At 40.1% G+C, this 14954-nt stretch overlaps 1 protein-coding gene across 4 annotated transcripts in view; it reads right to left on the bottom strand.

Annotated features, from left to right (window-relative positions):
• Positions 1-107: 107 nt before the first annotated feature.
• Positions 108-14954, bottom strand: part of Cnot4 (CCR4-NOT transcription complex subunit 4) — a 146481-nt gene continuing 131634 nt past the window's right edge. For 2 of the 4 annotated variants that reach the window (XM_008823464.2, XM_008823463.2), the window contains exon 11: positions 108-1470. In XM_008823464.2, coding sequence (XP_008821686.1) covers positions 1169-1470 — 302 coding nt within the window. In that variant the 3' untranslated portion in view covers positions 108-1168. Of the gene's footprint in view, positions 1471-2199; positions 2413-14954 lie in introns of all 4 variants that reach the window. The other 2 variants (XM_008823462.2, XM_008823460.2) reach the window with 2 other exon arrangements.

The raw sequence follows: 14954 nt of genomic DNA on the forward strand, positions 1-14954 counted from the left end.
TTATTGAAGACAGAAAATCCTTTGGGAACCTCAAGTGGCACTGTCACAAAATGTTTTAAATTCACATTTAGTAAACTAGAAAAACAAAAACAAGAACCACCCACGGGTCATCATCAAGTTTTCTGTTTTATTTAAGATTTTAGTTTTAATTCTGAAGAGGTACATTTCCTTGTTTTTAGTTTTAGCGTCAGGTTATAACCAGGTTTGTTTTCTTTTCTCCTGTCTTTTCAATACTGCACAAATGTCCAGAAACTACAGGGTTAAGTAAAAGCTGCAGGCAAGGAGGTCAGAGATTTGCTCCCATTGGTGATCAGATGGTCCCAGAGCAGTGCTGTCTCAGAGTGCCCTCGTCAGGTGGACTTAAGGTCAAAGAAAAACAGATTCTGACAGAGGGGAAAGACTGAAGCAATCACTACGGTTCTGCTCTCACATTAGGTATAGGAAATCTGTGGATACTTTTTTTTTTTAAAAAAAAACATATGAATTCAAATCTAAAGCCAAACTTTTTTCTCCGTAAAAAAATTACTTTTCCCCTCCTTATAAACTCTTTAGCAACAGGCCAGTTACAACAATGGATCAATTTATCTTGCCATCAACTTCCAATAAATTCTTTTGCTTAATGACACAATCAAGTCCTCCCCATCAATTCAATAAAGAATTAAAAATTAAAGTAAAAGCGTTTTCTCTGCAATAGTGATAAGCTCAACAAAAGATGGACGTCAGGACCACTGCTTCCCCTGTGCTTTAGCAATCTCACTGAAATCAACCTGGTTTTCAAACTTCTGCAGTTGATAATGCATTTACTTTGACCTTTCCTAGAGATTAACTGTCATTTTCTGCTAAGCAGATTATGTCATTATTATGCGCAACAAACAGTCATTTTCTAAGTATTGAGACTTCCTTTTGATTTTCTTTTTCCTTTACTTAAAAAGGCATTCTTTTTCCCAGAAACATTCAACAGTGTCACTCAAATGCTGGATCAACTGAAACTTTTACAATTAAAAAAAAAGATGGTAATGACCCTGTGATCGCATTGCATCCGGGGGTAGGGAGAAAAACTCGATCAGGAACTGGATTCTTCAGAACATAAGAGATGAGAAGGGAGCTGAGTGGGCTGAGGGAGAAAACAGGGTGGGACAAATCCTGCGTTTTCTAATTTCCTCTTTGCCTAGTGGTGGTCCAGTGTTGAACTCTGTAGTAGATCTGTGGGGGTTTTGCTGGGGGGTCTGAAGGCTGTCTGAAAGCCTGGGGGTGGGGAGTGGAAGTTGGAAGGGTTTGAAGGGGGCGGATAAGGACTCCAACTGGCTCTGTGCAGAGGGATCTGTGTGCTGAAGGGGGCGCTGTGGTGGGTTTGTGACGGAGCTGAGCTGGGGCCATCCATCTCTGTGAGGGCCTGAAGGGATTTTAGCCAGTGTGGAGGATTGTCGTCTTGAAGAGAGTCTAAACTGTTTCCTGAAGATGCTGGAATACCTAAAGAGAACAAGAGACAAGAAGGAGATGGTGAGTTTGCAAGGACAGAACGAGCTACTCAGAAACACTTTAAGTCATTTGTCTATCCAAGAAACAAGTTACAATTGTACACTCCTTCCAAATAAAATGCTTTAAATCTTTTGCTCCTTTAGCCCCACTACTCCCAGCCAAGACCAAGAGCTACTGTCTGTCACACAACCTCTCAGCTCAACTACAAACTTAGTCGCTCACTTTCACAGAGACGGAACTGCAAAAGGAACAAAACCAAAAACCAAAAACAAAATAAAAAAAGAACAAAAACCAATCAGTAACCCTTTCCCCAAACCCGGATCTCCAGGTGAATGGCAGTATTTCCTGGTTGTGCCTGCCCCTCCTCCACCAGGGATTCATAAACAAGACAGCCTTATAATAGAGAGCTTTATTTTCAAAAAGTGGAGTATGTTCCTTTTAAGATGGCTCAGTTAGATCCTTTTGTACTCTGAGGCCTACAAAATACACACATGCTGCCAGGCGAATACACCCACTTAACCAAAAGGAGCAACCGAGGCACAAATGCCTTAGAACACAACTAGGCCGACAGGATCACCATGACCGCACGACCATGATGCTGAGAACGCAACAGGCTTTATGAAAAGGAACTTATGTGCAAGAGACCTCTGTTCTCACTTACTCTGCACTAAAAACCAAACTGATGGCTGTGGGTGGAGCTGAAGGGAGTGAGAAAGTTACCTGTGATGATGGCTGGGTCTGTCCAGCTGCCAGGGCTGTCCCAACTCACGCTGTCGGTGGTGGCAGTGTTGGACGTTGGTGCACTGTGGTTGGCGTTGGAGGGGGAAGAAGAATTGGGCAGTCCACCAAAGTTGATGTTAATGTTGGGTAGAAGTGCCCTTAGCCCGTCCTGCCATTCCTTCATGTTTAAACTCTCCACAGAACTGCTGTTGTCTGGGAGATTTACCAACAAAAAAGTGAAAGATAAAAAAAAAAAATAAAAAGCTGACGTTAGAAACATATGTTGTTCTTTAGCGGTTAAGTGGGAGAAGAATTATTCTTTCTTTAGTGAGCAATTAAAATGGGTTGTCCTAGCAAGATAAACTGGGTTAGGGTTCTGCTTGTGAGCTCAAATAAGGGAGAGGAAGGCTAACGAGCATCTGGGGATTAGGGTTCTGCTTGTGAGCTCAAATAAGGGAGAGGAAGGCCAACGAGCGTCTGGTCTCTCGCTAGTCTCTTCACCACTACGTGTATGCAAATCAATACTCCAGCTGCGGGACTCACACTCTGGAGCACAAGCTAATAGCAGCTACACGATAGTTTCACTTGGGGAAGCATTTAGCCAGCGGAGCTGATGAATGCCATTTTAAAAGTCTGTGAAGTTCAGTGTAGGAGCATATTCTGAGCACCTTTAAATGGAAGAAAGTGACTTTATAAAGAATAAACCAAGTAAGCCAATAGAAAAAGAAAACTAAGTTCTCCTGATTGTAAAACTGGGATTGAATTTCAGAGGAGTACGCAAGCAACAGAGGGGCTTCTGACCTCCCAAGAGTATTTTCCACCACGACCAAGTAGGCAAGGGCCAGGGCACCTTTTGGATGGAGTGACTGCAGCATCTGCCTACTCCACCTCTACCCTAACTAAGCTTCTCTTCCAGTTCCCTCAGTCATTCAACATCTGAGCCATGAAGTCCTACAGTGTTCAGTCTATTTATAAATAGTGTCAAATACAAGACACGATCAATATAAAAGAAGATTTTTATAAATCGTGATTTAAGCTAATGATTCACTATATTCAGAATCCATATTCAACAGCCATGGGGAGGGAGGGTAAAGTCTAACAACTACTTAGAATAATTATTAATTGAAAATAGAAATGAATCAAATAACCAGCTACAGTTTTTGAAAAGAAACAGAAAAACATTTGTCTCTCTCAGAACTGATCAGTAGTCAACTTGGAGGAGGGTGAAAGCAGTGAGAGTGGTTCATCAGGGATTTTCTTCTTGAATTTTGCTTTGCACCTATACTAGGTTTCAGAAAATGAAGTGTTTTACTGTACTGACCTTAAATTATAAAAAGACAAACACAACTAAAGTTAATGAGGATCATCTGTGAACTTGACTAAAATGAAGAAAAAGCACTCTATACTATATAAACAATACAAGTGGGAGGGTTTCTTCAAACTTTGTTTTTCATTTCATAACTGCTGTTTAGTAATTCTTATCCTTCTTATGTTTGTGTATTATTTTACAATGTATGAGGCGCAGTCATAGTTAATTATTTCACTTGATACTCCAATAATCCTGTGAGGTAGGCAAGAAGAGGTGGAATAATCTTCATCTGACAGAAGAATAGATTAGAAAAATCTCTTGGCAGGTCCTAGTGGTCCGTTCCTGTAATCCCAGTATTCCACAGACTGAAGCAGGAGGATTATGAGTTTGAAGCTGTCCTGGCAGCATGGCAGGATTGTCTCAAGAAAGAAAAAAATAATTGCCCAAGTTCAGAGAACTTGTTATTGGGAACTTGAATCAAGATACCCAGAGTTATATTTGAAAAAAAAATAATACCAAGCTCTCAGGGTCTACTTTGGATCTGTTTATTTATTTGTTTGTTGACAGGGTCTCCCAAGCCCCAGCCCACCTGGAATTCACTATGTAGACTAGGCTGGCCTGGATCTTACAGAGATCCATCTGCTTTTGCCTCCCAAGGGCTGGGATTAAAGGCATGCCCACTACATCCATTGTTCATGGTCTACTTTGTGTGGACCAAATTTTGATTTTTAATGAGTCAAATATTTAAGGGGAAAACATGGGGGGGGGGTGATAAAGTCCACAATTAAAAGGAGGCCAAAAAAAGAAACATAGTATTGTAGACATGTCCATCAGGGATAAAGAACAGAATAGAAAAATATTGTCTGAAGGAACAGAGTGGACCTAATAGCTAAGAGAAAATTCTTTTTTTCCTCTGTGGTACTGGAGGTCAAACTCAGGGCCTCCTATGGGCTAGGACACTGAGCTATACCCCAAAGCCCAGGGTAGAGGGGTTGAGACTGGGTCTTATGTATCCCAGGCCAGCTTCAAACTCCCTAAGCAGCTGAGGGTTGCCTTGAACTAATGATCCTCATGCTTCTATCTCTGAAGTGCTGGAAATGCAGCTATGCTGAGCTATGCCTGGTTTATGCAGTGCTGGGAATAAAACCCAGGGCATCCCGCATGCTAGACAGGCATTCTGTCAACTATGCCACATCCCCAGCCACACCCCTGTTAAAAATTCAAGAACATAATCAGTGTTTCCCCTCAAGGTCTTTAACTTACACTAGGGCATAAACAAGATTCCATAGTTAAAAACTGAAATAGGATACGTGGGATTCTAAGAATTTAGAGCAGTATTCAATTAGGATGGAAAAGTTCCTAGGAGGGAAATAAAGTCCCCCTGAAATAAAAAAGATGCTGTCTAACTATACAGGAAGATTTCAGGATGATAAATGCTCCTGGTCTAGGTGGCCAAGGTCACTAAGACAATCATATGAAGGGTGGGCTTCTTGTCTTCCCTGCACAGGGCAGCAAAGGACAGACACCCTTAAATGACTCACACCTGCATGACCCTTTTCTTAGCTTTACATTTACTGACAAAAGAAATGAAAGAACACTTATTTCTGCTCAACAGAGTAACACATTTATGTAAAATTTATTAGAAAATTAGTATTACAATAAAGTCAAAAGACAACAAAGCAGGGCTCCAGAATAGTTCTGTACTTTACAATTTTGCTGCAAACCAAGAACTACTCTAAAAAAATGACGTCTACTTTTTCTTTCTTTTTAATCAAAGGATTTTTGTCCCTCTGACTGCAAAGTGATAACATCAAGCAAGAGTACATTAGCCAAAGAAATCCACCTATGGTGCATGATACATAGACAATGAAGAGCTGCAGTCCTTCAGTCCTTCCCAGGACACTGTGATTTAGTTTACAATTTCTAACAATCTTAACTTAGAAGAAAAACAAAAACCAAAGGTTGGACGTGGTGGCACACAGCATTAATCCCAGCACTCAGAGGCAGAGGCAGGCAGATCTCTGTGAGTTCAAGACCAGGCTGGTCTACATAGGGAGTTCCAGGTCAGCCAGGGCTACACAGTGAGACTTTGTCTCAAACAAAACAACAAAAACAACCAAACAAAAAAATGTATCATCCCCCCGACTCAAAATAAAGCATGTGCCTAAACAGTTTGGAAGTACAAATGCCAGGGAAGGGACTGACAGCTTTAGCTCTTGGAATGGGAGTACAGTAAAAAACTTAAAAAAGGAAAAACTTACTTCACTCTACAGCCTTATCAAGTGCTGGCACAAAGGCAAGGGTAGGAGAAAAAAAAATCTGCTAAATCCTAATCCCATCAAAAGAGCTCCTAGTCCGGCTACACCTGACATCACCGCCTTATCCACCCTATCCTCACTGCTGCCCCTGAATTTGTTTTGGTTTCCGACTTCTAGTAATTCCATTCCTTGAAATATACACGGAGGGATTTGTCTTATTTTACTGAGTGGTACCGGGGTTGCCAAGGTGTCAGGCAAGGGCTCTATCACTGAGCTCCACACTAGTTTAGCAGCACGTTTTATCAATGCCCAGCACTGTGGACAATTTGCACTACAATCCTTACTGCTGGGGGATGTCCTATGCATTGCGGTATGTTTAGCAGCACTCCGGAGTGCCAAGCCTCTAGTTGTGACAACCAAAAGTATCTTTGGACATTGTATATGTCACAGGAAGGAGGCAAATTCCTCCCATCAGAAGCAGTGACATAAAGGAAGCTGATTCCTTTGCTTCTAGGTCTCTAAACAACGTATTTCTTCTTCAGACAGCACCAGGACTTGGACCACTGACTCAATCTGATGTATCTTCATTTCCTTTTGTTAACAGGTTTCACACAGGGAATTCAGTATGTGCAAGTCAGGCGGTCTAATGGAAAAAACACAACTCTGGGCTGAAAACTGCAGAGGAGTTGCAGAAGGCAACCTGTAACTCAACTTAAATTCGGACATGCATCACACTTAGTCCTTCAGCTGAACTCCACCGCCTGACTCCCTCGCATAGATACAATAAGAGAAGGAAAAGCCATCAGAAGCCCATTCATTCCCTGGTAAATGCCTAACAGTTACAAACGCTTCTCTAGTGGTCACCAGTGAGCTGTGGGTAACTCTCCAGTATGCCAGTGGACGTCTTACTGAGCAGGAACTAGCCTCGTGCACAAGTCTCTTCACTGCCATCACTCCCACAGAACTGCTATGTAGCCAGTCTGCCTTCTCATGGCCAAAACATTGAAAAGGCAAGAGACATGGCTATAAGAAAAATTGGAAAAAGCCAAGTAAAGTATAATGAAAATCAAGTTACTGAATAATTTTACATTAAAAATGATACTGATTTTAAGTATTTAATTAGTATTGGGAGAAAAATTGTTTATAAACACATACACACCTTATTAACTATATTAGTTTGATACAACTGAAATTCATAAACCAACAATTTCTCTAGTTTTTATGCTTGGGTTAGGAGCAGCTGGCTCACATTTGGCCCTAATCCTTAGGTTTCAATTAAACACTGCAGCACTTAGGCCAGAGTCCTCATTTTTCAAGTCAAAATACTCTGAGAGTGCTCTGACACACCTGAGATGGATGTGGTCACTAGGGGTCTGAGTCACAAAACAGTCCTAAAACTGCATCCTATACTTCGGTTTTTTAGCTGTATCTCACAGTGACTCTGCAAAGCACCCAAATGTGTAACTTGACCTTTTTTCCTGCCTCTCTAAAGCTTTTCTCTCTGCGGGCTCCACTGCAGTCCTCGACCATTTAACACCCAAGGCTGGACTTCTTGAATTTTTTGCACAGGAAACAGCCTGTGCTGTCCACACTACATCTGTCATCTGCCTATCTCACTTGGTAGACACCACGTCATTCCGGTTTGGGGCTGAAGTCCATCCTTATCCTGAGAGTCTGACTCCTCAAACTCCAAGATACTCAAATCTAAATGAAGTATGCTAAACTAAACTTTAAGGAATAGACAAAAATTTGTCATACCGGAACTTAAAAGAAAGTTTTTGCATATTAGGTATCCTGTTCTTTAGGACAGCAGCAAAAAAATCACCCCAATTTGTTAACTAAATATGCAGATATTACTGACTGCCATTATTAGCTAAAACATGCAGGGAACATAACTATCAAGAAATAATTCCAGACAGGTATCATATAATCAGTTTATGAAAACAATGCTATTTAAATGACAAAGTTTATACTCAAATTTCTAGTATTATGTTTTTTATAAAGTAAAATGGACCAGTATCTCAGAGCTGATTTGCCTGGGCACAGACGAAGCCCACCCTGAGAGTAGACTTTAGACTAAGTGGAAACCTTTAAGAATGCAAATGAACAGAGTGCCGAGGAGAAATGCTGCATGCTTTATCAAAGTATCAGCAGACAGCCAAATCTGTTCACATCAGGGCTGGAGAGAAGGCTCAGCAGTTAAAAGCACTGCCTGCTCTTGCAGAGGACCTAGGTTCCGTTCCCAACACCCACATGGAGGCTAACAACTGTTCATAATTCCAGTTCCAGGGGATCTGGTGCTTTCCTGACCACTGGCCAATGTATGACACAGGTGCACTTAAAATGTACAAATGGCAAAACACTCATACACATAAAATAAAAATAAACACACAAAAAAGTCTGTATGAGAAAAGAAGCAGTATAAGAGAGTAAAAATGACATCGAAAACTGTGGACCTGCTAGGCATGCTTGGTGCTTTCTGAACCTTTCCCATTATTCTCCTGAATGAACGCTTTCTGGAGGTCTTCAACTGGTTTTTACTCAATCTCCCCAAACTCTGTCCTTTTCCTTTTGCCCAGATCATTCTAGATGCCATATTCATTGTGTGAGCAATATTCATATGGCACGGAGCTCAGTATCTTAGAAGCTGTTTTCTTTTTTCAAGATAGCTGCAGGCTTGAAGGTCCTAAACAAAATTTAATTTTATGTGCACAGTGCAATGAACAAATGGCACTCTCAAGAAAATGCAAATCTTTCTGAAACCAGGTAGAAGTTTAGTTTTGGGTTCAAAAGGCTTACCTCCATGTAAATATAGAGAAATGGGCCACTACGGTGATGTTTTCAGTATTGTTTAGATGCCAAACATATGCTTTTAAAAATAACTAGAAAAATCCAATGTGTTGGTATTGCTTAAATAAGAAATGCTTTTTTAAAAGTAAATATTCTAGTATATGTATGAAGGGCAGTAACTGGGATTTGTAAGAGACACTTCTAGCAATACTCTACTCCAGACATCACTCCCTCACTCTGAACTCTACACACCAGATTATTTTAGTGCGAACAGATCAGGTTAAGTAGTAGCTGCATTTTACAAATGAGGCACTGAGGAACTTCTGGTCCTTAAAAGAATGTGCCTAAGGTTATACAGTTAAAAAGAATGTCAAAGTTCACTCTCAACTAGTTCTGGTCATGGCAAGACCCATGGGTACCTATGGCAGAACAGGCATGTTAACCTAGCTACGATACGTGACAATAAACACTCTGCTAGAAAGAACCAGGTTCTACGAGGAACAAAGAAGGGAATGGTTCATTCTGCCACTGTGCATATGGGACCCATGCATGAACACAGAAGCATCAGAGGAAGAGGAAAGAACATGCTATACAGAACAGAGGCAGGTAGGAAATCATAAAAGTCAAACATTTGAAAACTACACACAGATAGGTTTTATACAATGTGCACTTTTTTTTTTTCTACTCTACAATCATACTATAGGAATCTATACGCCTATTTTGGAGAATCAGATCATCTGAGAGAGAACAAGAAGATGCTCAGATGACTGATTTATCAAGGTTGTCTCTGTGAAAACCTGTGTATCAGTGAAGAAAAAGTTGATGGGCATGGTGGCCCACACCTATAATCACAACATTTGGGAAACAGGCAAAGGGATCACAAGTTTGAGGCCAGCCTGGTCTACACAGTGACTTCCAGGCCAGCCAGGGATACATAGCAATACCCTATCTGCAAAACAAAATGAACCATAAAGAAAAAGCAAGCTGTAAGTTTAGTATAATAGGTATATATATTCTTAGAAGCATCATAGACAGGAGCAGATGGAGCCTGATCCAGAAGACATAAACATAAAGCTAAATAAAGGCAAGGGAGAGAGAAAAAGAAAAAAGAAAGCAAGGGGGAGAGAAAAGAAAGGGAGGAAGAGAGAGTGGGAGGGAGAGGAAGGGAGGGAAAGAGGGAAGAGACAATAAACATCCATCTAAGAAATCTGCAAAGACTGGCGACATGCAAAGCTCAGAGGGAATCACTTAAGTGAGCACAAAACTTGAGCGCTGACTGCGCACAAAGCCTGTGGAGAGATCCAAAGACCAGGTACAGAAACCATCAGAACACAATTTCCCCCAAGACATATTATAAAACTGCGGACATGGGTTACTCCAACATCTTTTGAGGTCGAAATCTGCTTTAAGAAAATAAACCTGATAAAATATCCCTTGCTGATGATCTATATTGCCTTCTTCAAGGTAGTAAGGAAACTATATTCTGCCCAACAGAGAGCTGGCTGACCACTAGGAAAAGTCAAGTGCTTTAGAATCTAAGTTCTGTTATAGAACAATAATACCTAGACTTGAGTGTTTGGAGGGCACACATCCTGGCTACTTCTGCAACTGCAACAGTGTACTGCAACCACTCGTTTACATTCCTTCTTTCCTGCTAGTCTCTGAGCTCCCCTGACCCTCACTAGGCTGTTGATGTCTCCTAAATGACCAGCCCTGCTTCCAGGGCGTTAAATACCATTCCAAAATAGGTCATAAAAAATGGATGGTTGAGGGTAGTCCCCATGTATGAGGAACAGTGACTCACAGGCCACAGAAGTTGCTACAACATGCCATTCTAGTCAGGACATGATAAATATTAATAATACTAATAAGGAAAAGAAAATGAGGTGACATCCAAAGAAGCCAACTGCATGTGGTCTGGTGGGATTCGATTTGAAAAGATCAGCAGACGGGAGAGAGGTATATGACCTATGACCTATCTTTAGTGTACTGTTTTTGTTGTTGTTTTTGTTTTGTTTTGTTTTGGTCTTTTTGAGGCAGGGTCTCCCTGTAGCCCCAGCTGTCCTGGAACACACTATGTAGATCAGGCTGGTCTTGAACTCACAGAGATCCGCCTGCCTCTGTCTCCCAAGTGCTGGGACTAAAGGCATAGTGTACTGTAATTCTTGTGGATTAAAATCAGATTCCATAATGATCTGATGCATGTAAAAAGCATTTGATGCATGCTAAGGCAGGAAAAAAAGCTGTGTGTAGAATAATGAGAAAATAGCAAAGGTCACTGTTCAGCTGTATGTCATGAACATTAAGCCATGAGAAAAGGCAGAGGATTATATTTCTATAGTCATCTTCCTTCCTTCCACAATATTTATAAAAGAACATGATTGAGCCAAAAAGGACAGACTAAGCCACAAGAAGATGGGAACTGTCAGTCAGGAGAGAAGCAAAAGCAGAAAAAGAGTATCTGCTAAATTTAAGCAAGTTTAGCTCTCTAGGTACAAAATGGATTGTATCCTGGGGTATTAGTCCTCACAGATGAGATCACAGGACCACTGTTAAGAGACCTGCCATAAATGAGCAAGCGGCTGAGCCACATGCTTGGAATGAGTTCCTGGGAGATTCTCAGATTAGAGCCTGACTGTTTCTTCACAAATGAAGACAATACCAACAACCACTTGGCAGTGCTTTTGTCTCAGGATATCTCTCCGGGGAAATAAGCAACATTTTGTCAAGAACTATAGTTTTCTTCCAACTGAAATATTCAAGAAAGTTAAACTTATTTTGAAATTGAACAGGTAGTCAAGCTCCTTTGGACAACCATACTCAATTGGAAATCTCCTCCTCCTGTACCCTGTGACTTCACTCCTTTTATTCTAGCTCCTCCTTCATCCCAGACACATCAACCCACAAAGACAGGCCAATACAGTGATCAGTGAGAGCCCCAAAGAACTGTCATAAAGAACCAATCACATCAAAGTGATTTCTTTGGGTAGATTTCTTAGGATATTGGAGTATAATGTATCCTGAATTGAGCAGTTTATGCTGTTTTCTGATGATTCCCTTTCAGGGGAAAGGTGGTCAAGAATAATATGGATAACAGAGTTCATATAGAACTTTAGATACTGTGCCAGCCTAAAAGCCTCTGTCATACTGTTTGCTCTGTGTACCGCCATGCCTTTTCTTTCTGCTTAGCAATGCCTACAAAGATCATGTAAACATGGAAACAAAAAGCCAACTGTATAGATGGCCGAATCTACCATGGAAACCATACCTTGCATCCTTCACACAAATTAAAATAGTATTATTAATTGCATTTATCTATCACTTTACAATTATTCTGTCCTTTCATTACTGTAAACTTGTAAGATGGGACTACACAAACAGGATATATTCTAACTAGATCAAAGCCAACCACATGAAATTTAGTAAGTAAACATTCAAGTTTTGTAAAATACATTAGGAAAATAAAAGAAGGAACAGATCTAACTATTCAGTAATGTGTATGGGGAAAGGTCTAGTGGTTATACCTAATAGGCTTACAGTATCTGATATGACAATTGGTATAGAACTTTTAAAAATTCCATGTAAACAAATGTGCAATGTCTGAATGAACAATAGTCTGACCCTAATCAACACACAAATGATAACTAGTCTGGTCCTCAGTTCCCTCATTTATAGTATGTAGACACTTTTATAAAAGGACTCATAAATATTAGGACAAGTACTGGCAGAAAGAATTGTATTTGAACATATGTAAATCACCACATTCAGGTGTGAGTGTCCAAGAAAGACAATGTCATGTTAAACTGTGTGTAGAGAACTAGACCACTAGAGAACTGGATTTCACGTTGTGTGTGAATGACTAAACTGAGGGTGTCTGATGTACACAAAGACATTACGAGACAAGCTTTATGGTTTTGTCAAACTGAACTAAAATGGTACAAATGGGAAGATAAAGATTTTTGTTTAGCTACAAGAAAAAGTGGGTTTTTTTCCAACAATTACAAGTTGCCCTAAAGAATTTGCTAATTAGTAAAGCGTAAAACAGTTCAACAGTATATGTATACATACAATATACAGAAATAATTCTAGAAAAGCAAATACTTTATAGAGACTTTCTGAATTGTGTCTAAGTTGAAAAAGACTGACACTTTCATACACAGACTTCTGTGCAGTGAATAAGGAATTAGATGTAAGAAAAGTGGCATTTGAAAAAGATGTGTGCTGGTGGGGCTGGGGAATGCTGGGAAAGGAAGAAAAGGGATAACCACGCAGTTGGCGTTGTAGGGGAGGAAAACTTCAACACCAAGTGTGACTAAAGGAGAGGTCGTTCACAATTAAATGACTCCAAAAGCCAAGCTCTAACAAAGTAGATTCAGGCTTTGTAGGTTCCACAAGCAACATCACATCCAAAGGCATGCAATGAACGTCAACCCCGAATCTCTCCGTCCCAGCCATCTCCTACGAGCCACACTATTCTGTTTGCTTTTTCATTTCTCTATTGGATCACCGGGAGGTGGTCACTCCCAATAAAGGTGGCAAAAGCCCTTGATTGTTTAGTGCCAATAAAGTCTTTTTATCAGGGTAGAGGTTTCTCTTCAGGTTTGCATTCAGATATCTTGCTGTCTTTGTGGCAAACCGATACTTTTGGGTCCACTGAAATTTCTAAGATTTCTGATGTTCGTAATTTTTATAGAGATTTTCATATTATCTCGAAGTTAAATCATCAAACCGATGTCTTTACTGCATTTTGATTAGACAGCCCACTTTTATTCAACAGTGAAAATCAGTCAGCCTCATCTGTTTCTAAAAGACATCTCCTATAAGCACAGAATTTTCCAAAACATGATTTTAACTGGAAAATTATTCATAATTTGCTCATAAATTTCATGTTTCAAAAATATTTTAGGCATTAAAATAGTTTATTGGAATTTCAGAAAATGATCAGCACATCCTCATTACTTAATACTACAATGAAATGGATATAGTCATGGTAAACACTTCAATATAACAGACCATTCATACATCATCAGAAGTCATTGCATTGCACAAGTTTTGTAAACCAAGAGGCATTTAAGGTTAGAGGTTGGTTTGTATAATGAATGCCCATTTTCCAAAAACAAACATGTACATATTAAAATTTCACTATTTAAGCTATGTGCAATGTGTGATTTAAGGGGGAAAAATGGCTGGAGGAAACTACTAAGTGAAAGACGACAAACTGAAAAGGACACTTATTATTATTCCAAATGACATAACAGAAAAGAAACTGCGGGGACAGAGGACCAGTAGTTGCCAGAGGTTTGAGAAGGGGAGGACAGGCGAAGAGGCAGTGTGTGGAGGACCTGAGGGCAGTGAAGTTCTCTGGGCAGTACTCTAATGACAGACATATACTGTTACACATTTGTCTAATTCCGCAGAATGTACCAAGGGTAAACCCTAATGTACACTACAGATTCTGGATGATAATGGTGTATCATGTAGGCTCATCAACTGTACCATTCCATTAAAGGATGATGATGATGGAGGAAGCTGTGCATGTGTAGGGGCAGGAAGTATATGGGAAATAGCTGTAACTTCCAGTTTGCTGTAAACCTAAAACAGCTCTAAGAAAGTCTATTTTTTAAAAAAGTCTATTTTAGTTTTTATTTATTTGTAAGTTTATGTGTGTAAGTATTTTGAATATACGTTAAGTGTACCATGTGCATACAGTACCCATAGAGGCCAGAAGAGGGCACTGGATTCCCTTGAACTGGATGCTGGGAACCGAATTTTCAAATGTTTCAATTTACAAGCAGAGAAACTCTTCAATGACCTGGTGTTGACTACTGTAGTGCTTATGCCACATATTCATAATTAGCAAACTGATTACTTTTATTTCACACACACACAGTCCTAATAAGAACTCATCCTCTCCAATCCTACAAAAGCTAGTACTCTTGTGGAGGACAGTATTTCAAAAGACTCTGATGAATTCACAGACATATGCTTACCACCAGTTCACTAAAAGGACTTTATTGTAAAACCACACAAAATGTGTATTTACATTAACTGGTCATCCTTAGTTATGGTTTATTATGGTTGAATTTGGAACAGATTGCCAGAGATGGTCTCGACAGAACCAATTCTCAGTCAATATTCAATCTCACTGCAAAAGAAGGCAGGAAGGAAAGAGGGAAGGAAGATTAGATGAATACATTTTAAAAATATAAACCAGAAACTCTAATTCTTACTTCAGATAAGGAGCTTCATACTGAATTAGAGCTAATGTTTTAATGGAAGAAAAAAGTTCTACAAAAAGCCAGCCCTGGTGGCGCACGCTTTTAATCCCAGCACTCGGGAGGCAGAGGCAGGCGGATCTCTGTGAGTTCAAGGCCAGCCTGGTCTACATAGTGAGTTCC

The sequence above is a fragment of the Nannospalax galili genome, unplaced genomic scaffold (assembly GCF_000622305.1).
Source record: "Nannospalax galili isolate Female #2095 unplaced genomic scaffold, S.galili_v1.0 scaffold307, whole genome shotgun sequence".
Lineage (NCBI taxonomy): Eukaryota > Metazoa > Chordata > Mammalia > Rodentia > Spalacidae > Nannospalax > Nannospalax galili.